The sequence below is a fragment of the Pezoporus wallicus genome, unplaced genomic scaffold (genome assembly GCF_028554395.1).
Source record: "Pezoporus wallicus isolate ANWC-B61680 ecotype Strahan unplaced genomic scaffold, APGP_CSIRO_Pwel_v1 contig_1438, whole genome shotgun sequence".
Lineage (NCBI taxonomy): Eukaryota > Metazoa > Chordata > Aves > Psittaciformes > Psittacidae > Pezoporus > Pezoporus wallicus.
The window spans coordinates 2,898,258-2,914,895 of NW_026638681.1; the positions used below are offsets into that span (position 1 = coordinate 2,898,258).

Consider the following 16,638-nt stretch of genomic DNA (forward strand, 5'->3'; position numbering starts at 1 on the left):
CTGGCCATGAGATGAAGTTTAATGGTATTATGGGATAATCATGGCCAGCAGCCAGGTACCCACGCTGCTCTCACATGCCCTTTCCTTGGATGGACAGGGGGAGAAAAGAGGATGGAATAGTTCTTGGACTGAGATAAAGACAGGGAGATCACTTTCCAGGTACCATCATGCACACAATAGACACAACCTGAGGAAAATTAAAATAGATTTGGATAGTAAGAAGCAAAGATAAAGATAAAAATTAAAAAAACACCTCTCCCCCTCCTTCTTTTTCCTAGTCTGCACTCCATTGCTATACTCTTTTTTACTCTCTCACCAAGGGGTGCAGGGGGATAGGGAATAGGAACTGTTGTCAGACCATAACAGCTCCTCTCTGCTGCTTCTTCCTTCTCCCTCTTTCCCCCTGTTCCAGCATGAGTTCTTCCACAAGCTGCAGTCTTTGCAATATATCTGTTTCTTTGTGGGATCCTGCATTGGCTGCTGCTTCCTATAGGGTGCATCCACCTGCTCCAGTGTGGGATCCTCCATGGGCTGCAGGTGGATATCTGCTCCACTATGGACTCCCATGGACTGCAGGGGGACAGCCTGCCTCACCATGGTCTGCACCACATCTCTGCTCCAGAAACTTCTTCTCCCTCATTTTTCACTGACCTTGGTGTCTGCAGGGCTGTTTCTTACTTCTCTCCTCTTCTTCCTTTCTAGTATTTATGCCTTTTCTTAACTATATCACTTAGTTGTCATTGGCTGACCATAGAACAAGCTATATCCTGTGGTGGGTAACTTGGAGGCAGCTGGAACTGGCTGTGTCCAGCACAGGGTAGCACCTGCCCTCTTCTGAGAGGCCACCCCCGCTACCAAAACCTTGCCACATAAACCCTATATAAACAGGAAAGCTGAAAATCTGTTTTATCAATAGTTTTATGAAATATTTGCAATTGCACAAAATAGAGCAGTACAATTTCCTTGAGAAAGTCAATCTTTTGTCTTTTTTTCCCCTGAAATTTTAGAATAGAGGTTTAGAGATTCACCCACTGCTCTTGAAAGGAGAAAGTCCTGAACATCATGACCATGCTCTATAGAACATGTGTTTTAAAGCTGTGAGCTATTGTATACAAATCCTAGACTTTATATTTAATGTTGAAGTAAACCATAGTACATAGTTAATATAAAAGTATTTCTTTTCAACTCCTTGAATAACTTATTTTCCAAATTATTGTTTTAGCTGTTGTAGTTTATGGAATGTGTCAACATGGTGTACTATGATATCAGTGTCAATAAATAAAATACATTTGCATTCTGATTCAAAATGCAAGTCGTATATTCAGTCTTCATCACTAGCTGGAGACTGATGTTTTTTTAAGTGAATCCCATCACATCTATATTTTGCAGCATTAATGAATTATACTTAATGTATTCTTATAAAGGTATTAAAGTTTCATAATGAAATATGGAAATATGATTCTGAACTATTTTTACTGACTGATAATGGAATGCACCATAGACACTTCAACAGTGTTTTGGTAATTGAAAATCTGAAGTATACTGTTTCTGTATGATTATTTTTATTAACTCAGTTCAATGTCCGGAGTAGCCTGTTGTTATATGAAGCACACTAGGAAAACATTCTCTTTTGTTGTCTATATCTAATGGTTGCTAAGGCATTTCTGTACACATTTTAGTGCACAGTTTGTATTCTAATGAAATGTCCTTTTAAGTGCTTTAATTCAATTTTGTATTCAGCATATAATATCACTATGTACTTTGCTGTTGATGGAAACAGTTTGATGACAAAAAACTTTACAATTTGCCTTTAAAAGTTTTGCCCCTTAGAATTTTTATTTTAACATGTGTATGTCAATCTTTATCTAAGGTGAAATTTTAAAGTAATTTTAAATAACCTTTTTAAAATCTCATTTTATTTTTCAAGGTATTAGGTTATTTATAAAAGTGTTCAAGGCCTGGTTAGACAGAGCCTTGGGTGACTTGGTTTAGGTTGAAGCATCCCTGCCCATGGCAGGGGGGTTGGAACTAGATGATCTTAAGATCCTTTCCAACCCTGAACATCCTATGATTCTGTGATTCTGTGTTGCTGGAACTGGTAATTTCTCTCTTTTCAAACATTCGATGTTCAGCTTTCTTTATTAATTGCAAGGGTTAGTTAAGGACTGGAAAGCAAATAATTGATTACAAATATTCTAGTGGTAGAAATAGCAACAGAGAGTCTCTGAAATGACTTATTGAGTCATATTTTAGTTTCCAAATTAAATCTGTTTCAATTATTGGGTTGTTTTGGTTTGTTTTTTTTTTTCAGAGTAGTAAGGGAGTATTTCTGTTTTGTGTTCTGGTAGAGAAATAGGCAGTAGAACATGCAGCTTCCAAAAGAAGTCTAAAATTGAGATCGAAGCTGTGAAGGATTTGATAGGTGAGCCTGAATTATCTGCCATGCATGAGTAGTCTGAAGCCATACTAGGAACCAATGAACATATGTGCAGCATCTAAACACAATGATATCTGGAAGGCATAATCTTAAAATCCAGAAAGTTGCCCACCCAACTTGGGCAGAAATGGTCAGAGTGTAGACTAAAGAGTCGATGACAATCCCAAGTAAAATTGGTTTTGCTTGTTTGCTGTGTTTGTGTTTTTCAGACAGTCCAATAATCTAGAAATTACATTGCAGTGAGTTTTAGTCATAGTGCCAGGATGAATTACACCATTGCCAGTCAGGTTCTGTGTGATATAATAAAATGTCTTTTTAATAAACAGAATGACACTAAAACATTGAAGAAGTGGATGGCTGAAGTAGATGTTTTTCTGAAAGAAGAGTGGCCTGCCCTTGGTGATTCAGAAGCACTGGAAAAACAACTTGAGCAATGTACAGTGAGTATTACCTGCCTGCTTGGTAATTATTCTTCTCTGTGAGTCTAACCTCCTCAGATGTTACACAACTAATTAATGTTCCTGAAAATAAATTCGTGTTGTAAGGGTATTGCCATCTGCAATGTATTTAAACCTCCTGCATTTCCTGAGTTCAAAGTAAAATTCTGCTAAAAAATGGGAAACTTCAATACAGAAAGGAGGTATTGAGTGACCTTATCATTGTGGTCACTCCATTGAGTGGAGCAAAACATCAGTGTACTTGCAGCAAGTAAGTTTGTAGCCTTCTAAGATAACTGTTTATTTACTTTGTTGGGTTTACAAACATTGCATGTTTATTTGTTGTAAACTGAATAATCTGTGCCAGAACATCTCTTTCTGTGTCTGTTATTTACACATGATTTACATGCTTTTCTACCTATACTGGAAAAACTTGCAGGTATTGTGAGTTATAAATGTTGTTTTTTTTTTATTCCACTAAACTTAGAAGTTCTAGGATTTTTCCCAAGCAGAATTTTGAAGAATTATGAAGTATTGATAACTCCTTCATGGCTTTGCAACTTCTTCTGCTTGTCCCAGCAGAGTGTATAAATGCAGTGAATCCTGTAATCCATGACAGTCCCTGTCTCTGTTCAGTGGAATTTACAAGTTCTGATGTAGCAGAACATGTAAATATGATGAAACAAACATACTGATCTTGCAGAGCTATGAGCTTCTCAGGCTTCCTCTCTTATCGCTTACCTAAATAAAAAAATTAAATTATATAGGACAATTCTTACTTCTACAGAGTGGTAAACTACATGTAACTTCTTTAGAATCTGTCACCTGTATTTATGAAGGTTTTGCATAAATATTAGCCATTACTGTCAGATATATAATAAAGCTACCAAAATCTTGATCATATTTTATGTGTTAACACTTCGAGCCTTTTCCACTGTGTAGGAAGCCCAGGTAACATCTGAAGCACTGAAGAAGGCCTTAGGAAATAGAAATTGAAGTGGCAATATAGAACTCCCTCAAGGTTTAAATAATAATCAACCAAAAATAAAATTCTAATAACTAGAAATAACCCAGGAATATTACCATTCAGATTATTTTAAGGAAGTTATCAGATGAATTACCAACCCAAAGGTAATGCTGACATAAAGCATAAAGTTAATAAGATGGCTTCACTAGTAATTTTCATCATTATGATGGGATGCTCTTTCACAAATGTGAATAAAAGATCTAGGCATTGTAAAAATTGTAATATATGTAATGTAACATTATTTGTGTATTTGTCTAAATAGCATATATATAACATTTGAAACTTGCATATTTTGCAAATGAACTCTATCTTATATAGCATAGCTTACCACATTACAGCTGTCATTCCTTTTTAATTTTCATAGTTAAGTCTGTTAGTTACACTCATTTGAATGGAGATCTGGACCAAAGAAATGGCAGGATCTCGTGTAGACACATTTTGATAGGGATAGCATATCTGAAATTTTGTGTGAATAATGCTTGCCTAATCTTCTGCTATTCCTTTAGGCTTTAGTAAATGATATCCAGACAATCCAGCCCAGTTTGAACAGTGTTAATGAAGTTGGGAAGAAAATGAAGAGTGAAGCAGAGCCAGAATTTGCTTCCAGAATAGAGAAAGAACTAAAGGATCTCAATGTTCAGTGGGAACACATTTGCCAACAGGTATCTAGTCTCCCTTTGAGACTAGTTAATTTTAAATTAATAATTAAATTTCTCATTAGCAGAATTTTGTTTTCAATGTATTTCCGGTAGATATGAAACTGAATTTAGATATGTTTGGTTCACATTAATAAATCTTTTTTTTTTAACTTTATTTAGCATGTAGCAATACATGTAAAGTATATTTATTTATATTATAATACAATATCATACTGTTTTTATAACAGAGTTATATACTAATATCTTAGGTAGTAATAGCAATTTATGGCTCCTGCAAAACTAGCTTTCTGAAACTGATATTGTGTCATCTGCTAAAAAAATCCATTTCTGTATTTACTGTTGCATTTTCCGCTGCATCATTGTACTCTTGTGTTGTTACTCTATATGAAATAAGACATTAAAGGTGAAGAGTCCAGAATTCGCTAACTTGGAATTAAGAGTATGTGCACATATGTGTGTGTGTGTGAATTAGTCTCCAGTGATTGTATGAATTTATAAGGATGTGGCATAACAGGAAATGATAGTTCTTTTATTTTAATTAAAGTCATTCCTGATAAATAATTTTACAGATTACGGAAGTTAAAAATTACTGTTGTTTCTTTGGTGGTGTTTGGATTCTTATTCTTTATGACAGTTCAAAATTTTACCTTTTTTCTACTCATTCATTTGTCTACCTTTTTAATGTATATTTGCATAACAGTCAAACTATTACCTTTCTGGGTGGTCTAATGTTCTCTAAAATTATAATTATTCACTTTACATATGAAAAATATCCTCTGTATATTTTTCTGATAAATATATACCAAAAAAGTTGATCTTTGAAACCTGTAAGACATTTATTTGATCCAGTCCTGTAGTCTTTTCGCACCAACTAATGTGGAGGTTTTAAATGCTTATTTTGATTATATTAATAAGTTATATACCTTTGCACTTTTCTCAGAGAAATTTCAAATAATCATACAATTATAGAACCTTAAAATGGTTTGTGTTGGAAAAGACCTTAAGGATTGTCCAGTTCCATCCCCCTGCCATGGGCAGGGACGCCTAACACTAGACCAGGTTGCTCAAAGCCCCATCCAGCCTATTCTCTAGCAAGTTGTATTCAGACTGGTTGGGAGGTCATCTGACTTCATAGAATCATAGAATAGTTAGGGTTGGAAAGGACTTTATGATCAACAAGTTCCAACCCCCCTGCCATGGGCAGGGACGCCTCACACTAAACCATATCACCCAAGGCCTCATCCAGCCAGGTCTTGAGCACTGTCAGGGATGGAGCATTCACAACCTCCCTGGGCAACCTCTTCCAGTGCCTCACCACCCTAACAGGAAAGAATTTCCTCCTTATATCCAATCTAAACTTCCCCTGTTGAAGTTTGAACCCGTTACCCCTTGTCCTATTGCTACAGTCCCTAAAGAAGAGTCCCTCCCCAGCATCCCTATAGGCCCCCTTCAGATACTGGAAGGCTGCTCTGAGGTCTCCACGCAGCCTTCTCTTCTCCAGGCTGAACAGCCCCAACTTTCTCAGCCTATCTTCATACAGGAGGTGCTCCAGCTCCCTGATCATCCTCACGGCCCTTCTCTGGACTTGTTCCAACAGTTCCATGTCCTTTTTATGTTGAGGACACCAGAATTGCACACAATACTCCAGGTGAGGTCTCACGAGAGCAGAGTAAAGGGGCAGGATCACCTCCTTGAACCTGCTGGTCACGCTCCTTCATAGCTCTTGTTTTATCCTTAGATGCACTTTAAAGGTCTCCTGTGATTGTTTTTTTTTACATTTTAGAAATCCTTAGGTGATGTTTTTTCTCAGATTTTTGTTTTTCTAATGAACTTAACATATGGTGCAGATTCTTGATCTAGGACCATTAAAAACTCATTCTGCAAAACAATAATTTGCTAAAAAAAAGTATATATGCACACATGTGTAATACTTTCTTCATTACCTATTATTAATACCCATCTAATTATGTGTTAACATCTGTCTAATTACAGCAATATTGTTAGTATAGGATTTAATTTGGTTCTTTTCAGGCTAAAGTATTGTCAAGTTAGTACAGTACCCTTGCTTTAAGTACCATATAATCTTTTCTTTCTTAAAGGCCTATGATAAGAAGACAGCATTAAAAGGTGGTTTGGATAAAACTGTGAGTCTCCGAAAAGATTTGTCAGAGATGCATGAATGGATAACACAAGCTGAGGAAGAATATCTGGAAAGAGATTTTGACTATAAAACACCTGATGAATTACAGAATGCTCTTGAGGAACTGAAGGTAAAAAGATGAACTAAAACTGAAATGTATACATTGCACTCCATAATAAAATGGGTAAAATGTATAGTTTTAGACACAACTCTCATATAGACTTCTGGTGAATATTCTGTACTTCCAGCTGGAATAAAGATATGTACAAACTGTGACACCTCGACTTATGCAGATAATCAGATCATCTGTCATGCATCCCTGCAGCTGCTTCTGATGATCCTTTCCCTGAAGGCTTGCAGCCTATTACATAACAGGCAAAATCTGGACCAGAATTCTTTGTTCGTCTTGTAACCCATTTCTCCCCACAGCTACGAAGAACAACCTATTAAACTTTTCCTGGCAATCAAAGTGTGATTGCAATTATTCTGGTTCATGGACTTCCTCAGACCCAGAGAGAAAGAAGGTTGCTGGGAGCAAGGTTTTAGTTTAATGGTTTTGGGCTAGGAAGTTCCCATCTTAAATTCCTGTGAAGACCAGTACATAGTGATGACACTGTGTGTACCATCACTGTTTCCAGTAGTGATGTGACTCCAATCATAGACACTCTCCCACTATAAGCACTCATACAAAACAATATTAGGTATGAGAGTGCTATATCTTATTAATGAGACAGCATAACACGAGGGAGAGTATGAAAGTTGGAGGAAGAAAGGTGGGAACACCAGTTGTTGTGGTTACATAGACTAAACCAGGGAAAAGGTGGCAGGTGGGTTGTTCCAGTTCCATTATGTGGGATTTGTTAATTGCCACCCATTTGTGATTCTCTGTGTCTCTCAGATCCTTATATTTCCTATGTCTGTTCTTTGTTAAACTTTTCTGCCTGGGGTCTAATGCAGAAAGTGCAGTTTAGGAAGATGTTTCCTTTTTACTTTGTCCTCTCTTCATGTTAGCTTAATGTTCACTGGGGTGAATAATAGAGCTGATTTTTCTCTCTGTAAAGTGAAAGAATGAAATCAACATCAATGTTCTCATAAATATATGAAATGAACACTGGAGAAAAGTTGTTTTCTCCTTTTCTCTTTCAATGCAGGTTAATGACAGTGTCACAGAGAGGAAAATCATTCAGAAGTATTTTCCTTTTTTTTCTGTTTGACTGCTTGTGGTGGTACCTTTAAACCTGGGTACATGAATTTGTAACATAAAAAAAAAAAACAAAACCAAAAACCCCAGTTTTTGGATTGCATTCAAGATTATGTCAGAAAGTCTGAGAATTAAATGGTTCTTGTTTTTTTGTTTTTTTTTTTTCTTGTTTTTTTTTGTTGTTATTGTTGTGGGGTTGTTTGGGTTTTTTTTTTCCTTCCAGCAGAATTCTGAGGGAATTCTGACAGTTATTAGAAATAAGTGTCCTTGTTAAGACAGGACTAATTTTTTATTATTTTTTTTTCCAGAGAGCAAAGGAGGAAGCCATGCAGAAAGAAGTGAAAGTGAAGCTTATTACTGATTCTGTGAATAATTTTATAGCAAAGGCTCCACCTGCAGCTCATGAGGCTTTGAAAAAGGAGCTTGATGTTCTAATTACCAGCTACCAGCGACTCTGCAGCAGACTGAATGGAAAGTGCAAAACTTTGGAGGTTGGATATCTTGTCAGTCATTATATTTATAGCCTTTCTAACTGAAAAAATAAGGTAGAGAACAAAGATGTATTATCATATGAGATCATGAGTATCCCAGGCTGTCCTTGCTTTATGAACCATGTATGAAATACCACATTGTATGAGTTATATACGACATGTTTTTTGAGAATCATGTATGCTAGAGAAGAAAAGCCTTAGATATAGCTTTTAGGTGGGAGACAACAATGGCTGCTCAGGTTTCCTACCCTTTTTGAGATTAAGCCAAGCATCTGCCTTCTGTAGCAACCCTGTGACATCATCAGCAGTTTCTGTAGTTTTTTTCTTCCATGGGTGAGGGTTTTGGTTGAATGGCCTGAAGCTGGTGATGTTATCTCAGCATGGGAACGGCATTTGATCTGCTGGCAGTATGAATATCTTATGCATTTTGAGTTGATGCTGCTGTTTTGGCCAACTCCATTACAGATTCTTGCCATAGGGGTATTTGTATTTTATACAGTGGTAACAGTGAATTAGGTGTGATTTTTATTGTGAACTAATTTGCAATAGCTAACTTCATGCAGGAAAATTATATACCTGCATAAAATTTATCTCCTCTAAATTTCACTGTGAAAATTGTGTAGCCTAAGCTGGTAATCTGTATTTCTTCTAATCATTGATGATGTTGTTTGTTAATATCTCTCTATAACCTCCTTCTAAACCAGATGCTTACATCTGATAGGACCAAAGTTAGATGAGATAAATTGAACTCTGGGAAACTATCTACAAACAGCCTAATGCATCTCCATAAAATTATTTTAACTTCTACAAACAAAAAATGTAACAATGAAAGGATGACTTATGGAGAGTTTAAAAGTTTTGCTTGTGTATAAAGTGCTGGGTTTAGCTGCCTATGTTACAGTTCAGGCACTGTAAAAATAAAATATTAGACAATGATAAGAGAATAAGAACATAATTTCATTTTGCAGCATTGTTAAGTATTCTAGTACTTAAGTGGTCTATAAACTGCACTAAATGTGGTTCAGAATTAATTTCCATAGAGATTTCAGTCAGAATTCTTGAGCTGTGGTTTTAGACATTTTATGAGCCTGTATTTTTAGTAATTAATATGCAGAATATATAAGCAACCTAACTACATCTTGTAATAAAGGCATAAACTTCTAACATGAGTGTTTAAAAATTCTGATAACTTGCATATTTATATATTACAAAAAAATTTTACAGAAAAGCATATAAAGAGGAAAATACATGAGACAGAAAATTCAAGTTGTATTTTGCAGTTGTGCTTACTTTTTCATGTTATGTTCCATGTTTTTTTTTTTCTGTTTAATGTACATGTTTTGGATGTATATTATATTTACATGAAACATGTAAATACTGAGAAGAAAATCAACCATATGGCACCATAGCCATCAGATATCAACCGTGTTGTTTTGGGGATGAAGCATGCAATGTTTTTAATAGTTTAATGACTGAAAGCTGGAAGTTTTTCAATCTTGATAAACTTTTTTTTTCTCCATTAGGAGGTATGGGCATGTTGGCGTGAATTATTGTCGTATTTGGATGCAGAAAATAAATGGTTGAATGAGGTTGAACTGAAACTCAAGGCAACTGAAAATATCCAGGGAGGTGCAGAAGAGATTTCTGAGTCTCTGGATGTAAGTGTGATGTTAATAATCTCAAACCACCTGTACTGATAAATTCTAAATCACATTGCATTCAAAACAATCAATTAATATTACATGTGAGCAAGATGCAGAATATTTGGAAAGTCCTATGTTCTCAGTTGATTCAACAAATAAGGTTTTGTATTCAAATCTATGAAAGTGGAACAGAGTAATTAAATGATTGTGCCTGATGTCATAGGCAATTATTGGTGACAATAAAATATAAGTTATTAAAAAACGTGGCATCACCTAGGCCAGTCAAAAAATGTTGAAGACTTCAGAGAGAGCAAACTAGCACTGCAACTCTGTTTATTATTCCCTAATTTTTATTCATGGAACTTAATTTTTATTAATTTCAAATGTGTAGAAATTAAATTAAAACTATTAGTGGATCAAATACAAAATGTTACATAGAAAATGCATTCTTGCTGTTGAGTTTGATCCATTCAGATCCTCAAACAATTTTTTTTATTGTCTAGTACCCAAATAGTCCCATTGAATTTATTGGGCATAGTCCACATTTTTAAACTCAAACAACCAATTTATTACTTTATGAAAAATATTTGTTTTCAGTAATAAGTAGTACAGAACATTGACTGCCAGGAAAAGAGACATAGATATTTTTATTTTTCTCACTACTTTTACTGTGTATGAAATTTGAAGTTTCTTACTTAAATTATTAAGGTGAATTGTGATTCCTCTAGAGCCTAATTTGCAGAAAGATAAACAGGCTCTGGTTTTGATCTTTTCCAGTCTTTGGAACGTTTAATGAGACATCCAGAAGACAACCGCAATCAAATTCGGGAATTAGCTCAGACTTTAACTGATGGTGGAATCTTGGATGAATTGATCAATGAGAAACTTGAGAAGTTTAATACTCGATGGGAAGAAATTCAGCAGGAGGTATATTTAATAGTTGACCTGTCCTCCCATTAAACAACTGACAGCCTTGCAAACTAAAAAAGTTATTTTGTAGTTATAGTTCCTAAACAGTACTCAAAGACTTATTTTTAAGTGGTTTTTTTCCCAATATCTAATCCAAATCTACCATAAGATGAAAGAGGGTAGTAGGAAAAAATTAGGAAAAATTGGAAAAAAATAGAGATAATAGGAAAAAATTCTTTACTGTGAGGGTGACAAGGCACTGGTAGAGGATGCCCAGAGATACTTTGGCTGCCCCATCCCTGGAAGTGTTCAAGGCCAGGTTGAATGAGGCTTTGAGCAACCTGGTCTAGTGAAAGGTGTCTCTGCCCATGTTCAGGAGGGCTGGAACTAGATGATTTTTAAGGCCCCTCCCAACCCAAACCATTCTGTAATTCTATAAAGTGGACATTTTGCATAGGTGTGGTGGGCTAACTCCAATATGTAGTAAAGTACTACATAGCTACTTTCTCAGTTCTTCTGGTGGGGAGATGGGAGAGAGAACTGGAAAGGCAAAAGTGAGAAAACTCATGGATTGAGGTAAAGACAATTTAATAAGTTAAAGAGGAAAAGGTAAAAAGCAAGTGATGCTTTCAGTCATTCACCACCAGGAGATCAATATCCCGCCAGTCCCTGAGCAATGGCAGTTTTGGAGGAACTTAACTCCACACACCTTTTATTATTGATCATGACTCTGTGTGGTACAGAATATCTCTTTGGTCAGTTTAGGTCAGCTGTCCTGGCTGTGTCTCTTCCCAGCTCTCTGGGAGGTGCAGAGTGGAAAAGAGGAGGCCTTGGCACTGTGTAAGCACTGCTCAGCAATAACTAAAAGTGCGAACATACAGAGGCCTTCTAGCATGTAAAAACAGGATTTTTAAATCTTCTGAGTAATGAATAAATACAATAATACACACTAAATCAATATTCATGCCAGCTGCAGGGGTTAAATGTGGAAAGTACAACATGAAGATGTTGTGTGAAATTCTGGAGACAATTTGGATAATTATATAAGCAAAATATATTTTAAATTTATTCATTGCTTTCCAGTTTAGTTTAAATATAGGAAAAAACAACATGAGAGAAGGGTGGAGCCCCCTCCCTTCTTTGAAAGTTTGATCTGATATTTAGTAGTCAAAGGTGAGATCTCTGTATGAATAGAAGAGCTGTAAAGAAACCAATCACGAGTGACTCAGTCACCCTGCTTCTATATTTTTTACAACAAAATGTTTTATTAATTTTTCCACTAAAGTCTCACACACTTTATTTTTTGTAGATTCCTGACACTGAATATTCTGTGCTGTTTGTGTAGCCCTGTTGAAATCCAAATAGCACACACTCTCCTTGCATAAAAACACACTGCAGGTGCATAACACTATTCAGCTTGTGTTCAAGGTCACTTCTACTTCAGACAAATAGGCTGTCCTACTGTGGTTAATTTATTTATTTTTACTTGAATAATTGTCCAGGTAATTACCAAGACAATAAGCTCATGTGGACAGAAACTGAGATGCGAAATATTTATTCGTTACTAATAGAGCAACCAGTCCAAACCACTGCCATGTAAATGATGCTGCAAGACAATGCAGCATTGCTACTGAGGCAGAGATTCATTTTTAAAGGCAGATAACGGCTTTACGTTTGTATGCCTTATCTTCTTTAGTCAACAAAGACTGAGTGTGTTTAGTTTGCCTTTGAACATCTGGGGCTGATCGATAAGCAACATATAGCCTATCTTTACTTTTCAAGGACTGATTCACTTACAACCCTATATATTGGGTCTAAAAAACACTGTTGCCTGAAGAACTTCAATGTAATATTGCAGGTGGCTATCTTCCTCTGTAATGCTGAAAGTGATTTACATCCTGTCCAAGAAATCTTCAGAAATGTCTTCAGATATTCTTGAGGCTATGCTTGCAAAGAACTATAAAAAACATTGTTTTTCAGATGAGTTTTACACAAAATTCAATTATTATTACTGGGGACTGTCTCTTAATTTATTTTAAGACTCCCCTCAAGATTACCCTTTGTTTCTTTCAAAGAGCACACATTCATCATTTGACACATTTTTTCTTTTATTCTCTTCTCAAGAGGAGAAAGAATTCTTCATGTCGCATCTCCACGTGATTACTTTGAAAACTGCTAAGAGGACTGATTTTATATGTTCTGAAGCATTATCTGAATGCAGTCATACACTAAAGAGATAAATCAGGCCTCCTTGGTATAGTTTCCAGTTTTGGAATACAGTTAATCAAAGATGAATATCATTTTATGGTGAAAGGTCAAATATTTGTAGCCGCTTAGTTAAAAAAAAACACTGTGAAATATTACTAGAATTTGTACAAGAATTAGTTCCAGCTTGGAGGGTGTTAAAATTTCCTGGACCCAAAATGCATGCTTCTAATGTTAGGAAAGGTGCTTTTAGTTTAGCCTAAAGACTAATCCACTCTGGTTCCAGACAAGAAGCAGAGATTAACACAATAACAATTTGATGCAAATCATATTGTGATGTAGTAATATATCTCAGGCACAGCTGTTATAATACCAAGAATTGGGTGAAATTTTAAAGTAATTTAAACAAGTTAAGAAGCAATTTTAGAGCTTCCTAACTTTTTAACGTTACCCTGCAGTACTAATATTTCTCAATAGAGCGTATAACTGAGAAAAAAAAAAGTCTATCCTGTTTCTGACTTTGTTAACAGACCCCTTTCCATGAGCTGTAACTTAATGAATTTTCTTCTACATTTTAAATAAATATACCCTGTAGTAACAGCAGTATAATTTTCAATAGTTTTTGTTCTTGTTCTACAGTGCAACTGCCAAGTGCCGCCTTAAAAACAAAACTGTTTGGTTTTCACCACAAAACTCTAATGATCATCTTACTACCTGAATGTGCAACAAATGTCATTAAATACATGAAATGTACTATTTAAGGAAAAAGTGGTAATGTCTATTAATACAGCTTTATAACATTCAACATCAAAGAATGACTTACTTAGTCATAAGCAACTGTTCGAGCACCTCCAGCTTTCCTGATATTTGATTGCCTCTCAGTGCAGCTTTTCACTTTATGTGGATAATATGCAACATTGCCACTTGCCATCAATCTTTGTTAAATTGTAAACAGTTTTCTGCAATACCCATATCATAAAAAATAAATGTAGTGCTTAATAATAAAAAATCTATAAAAACCTGTGGAAACTTTAAAAAAAAAAAATCAGACTGTAAATATTTTTTCTTTTTCATTCTGATAATGTCTAACAGGAGGTTTGTTGTTTGTTGTTATTGTCCTTGACAGCTGTCAACGTTTCACTGGCTCAGAAATAATTAAACGGTTATTTTCCTGAGATTTTCTATTTAGCAATTAACTGTCAGATGCTTCCCTTTAAGAGACCAAACCCTTCAGCCTTATCTGATAGCAAAGCCAGAGCTTCCTGTTATGTCCTAGACCGATTTATATATATGCTGCTATGTTAAACCATTTATTTCTTCCACAAAGGAACATCGTGCAGAGGAAAAAAAAAAAAGGTGATAAAAAAAGAAAAAAACAAACAAGCAAACAAAAAAAAAAAACTAAAATTCCTGAATATATAAATTAAAATATTTTTGTATTATAGATATAAAAATTTTCAGCCCCACGTTGGGCGCCAAAAAGAACTGTCGTAGTTTAAACCCAGTCAGGTAATTCGTTCGCTCACTTCCCCCCCCTTTCTTTCCCTCCCCCTGCTCCCGGAGGGACGGAGAGGAGAATCAAAAAGAATGCAACTCCCACCGGTTGAGATAAGAACAGTTTAGTAACTAAGGTATAACACACATCACTACTGCTACCACCAATGATAATAATGATAAAGGAAATAACAAGGGAAGAGAATACAACACCTCAGCACCAGCTGACCGATAACTCACCCCCCAAGCCTGACCAAGCACCGACCTATACCTCCTCCAACCCCGCAGTCCCCCAGCCCCTTCCAGGTAACTCCCAGTTACATCCTGGGCATGACGTGCTGTGGCATGGAATACCTCTTTGCTCAGTTTGGGTCAGGTGTCCTGTCTCTGCTTCCTCCTGGCTTCCCCTCCTCCCTGGCAGAGCATGAGCCTCACAAAGTCCTTGGCCAAACCAAAACATCATTGTTATCAGCTCTGTTCCCAGGCCGAAAGTCAAAACACAGCACTGCACCAGCTAGCAAGAAGAAGAAACATGACTGCTACTGCTGAACCCAGGACATTATGTCTTAAAAATATGCATATGCAGATTTTCACCATGCACATCTGTATATCTTTCAGGGACAAATTTGAAACTCGAGTCCACAGGTGTGTGTAGTATGTGTGCCCCTTTTTGTAAAGTCCTACAGTGCATATCTCTATCAATAGCTCTCTTTTCTCCTGAAAGAGAGGAAGAAGCCTCCTCCATATTGTGTCATTCCCTTTGGTTGAATCAATAAGTATTCTGCAATGACAGTGATAGTGCCAGGGACCTACTTAATACACAGGATTAGGATTTTGAGTCAGCTGTTTATACTGGAGAAATATTTTACATTACATAAGTGTATTGTACCTTTTATAAGATTATTGTGAAGACTTTTTTCTGTTACATTTGTTGTGTGAATTGAACAGGGTCAGGTAGAGGCATGACTTAGGTGAGCATGCAGGATGAGGTCTGTTCCCAGTGTGATACAGACAAAAAAGTTAAAGCAGCACACATTTCTATCTGAGAAAATCATCACAAAAGTGAAGGAGCCGTTTCCCAGCATTTGGCTGTTTGGCTCTGCTTTCACTGCCCTAATAATACCTCTGTTCTACCGCCATATTTACATCTTGGTCTGATGCCAACAGATCATCTAAACTGTTCACAGTTTTTGGAAAAGATGTACTTTCACCTCACTTGGAAGTTACAAAATGTTGCACAGGTTCTCAGACTGTAATCAAATTCTCTCTGAGGACACTGAAACAGCAATGTTGACATTGTGAGCGCATAAAAGTATCATAAGCATGCATATATATTTATCTGACTTCGCATTTGCTTCAAATCCAGCCCTAAAAATTAAGTCACTCATGCAAGGGTTTGTTATAATTCTTTCCTTATCTGTTTCAATATTTGATCAGTGCGTTTGGGAATGGTTTAATTTTTCCACTTGCATATAATTTCTGTTGATAACTAATTCATTGTTTGCATGCAATCTGCTCCTGAGGTCGCAGCAAATTCATCTTAAGCAAGTGCCTAGCTCTAAATTGTACTTAATGTATGTCAGCATGTTACAAAGGTTCAAAACTTCAGGTATTGCTATATAGTTTTTCAGAAGGACATACACCAGTTTGTGTCCAATTCTCCAAAAAGTGCAGGCATGTATTTTAATGACTAATAAGAATGGAACTTCCTCAGTGTCTTATTTTGAATTGTGAGATCTGAACACTGCAGCCCTCAGTATGAATGTATTATGCACTTAGGTTAGTCCTACCAGTTATCCAAAGAGATCAGTAAAGGCTTCCTGGAGAATGCCGTTATGTGGGGGCTGTAAAACGCTACTTACCATTTCTAATCTAATGTGTCTTCCAATCTACTGTACAGTGATGCAAATGGAAAGGTAGGGAGTGACTGTATCTTATTCAGTCTTACAAATTAATGGTAATGTGTGCCAAGGTAAATGGAAGCTGTGGTTTTTA

The 16,638-nt window shown here is 36.1% G+C and overlaps 1 protein-coding gene across 15 annotated transcripts in view; it reads left to right on the forward strand.

Annotated features, from left to right (window-relative positions):
- The window catches only part of DMD (dystrophin), a 1,199,681-nt gene that overhangs the window by 521,238 nt on the left and 661,805 nt on the right, over positions 1-16,638 (forward strand). For all 15 annotated transcript variants that reach the window (XM_057411860.1, XM_057411861.1, XM_057411863.1 and 12 more), the window contains 6 exons: positions 2,764-2,877; positions 4,408-4,563; positions 6,660-6,830; positions 8,210-8,392; positions 9,916-10,050; positions 10,813-10,962. In XM_057411860.1, coding sequence (XP_057267843.1) covers positions 2,764-2,877; positions 4,408-4,563; positions 6,660-6,830; positions 8,210-8,392; positions 9,916-10,050; positions 10,813-10,962 — 909 coding nt within the window. The remainder of the gene's footprint in view (positions 1-2,763; positions 2,878-4,407; positions 4,564-6,659; positions 6,831-8,209; positions 8,393-9,915; positions 10,051-10,812; positions 10,963-16,638) is intronic.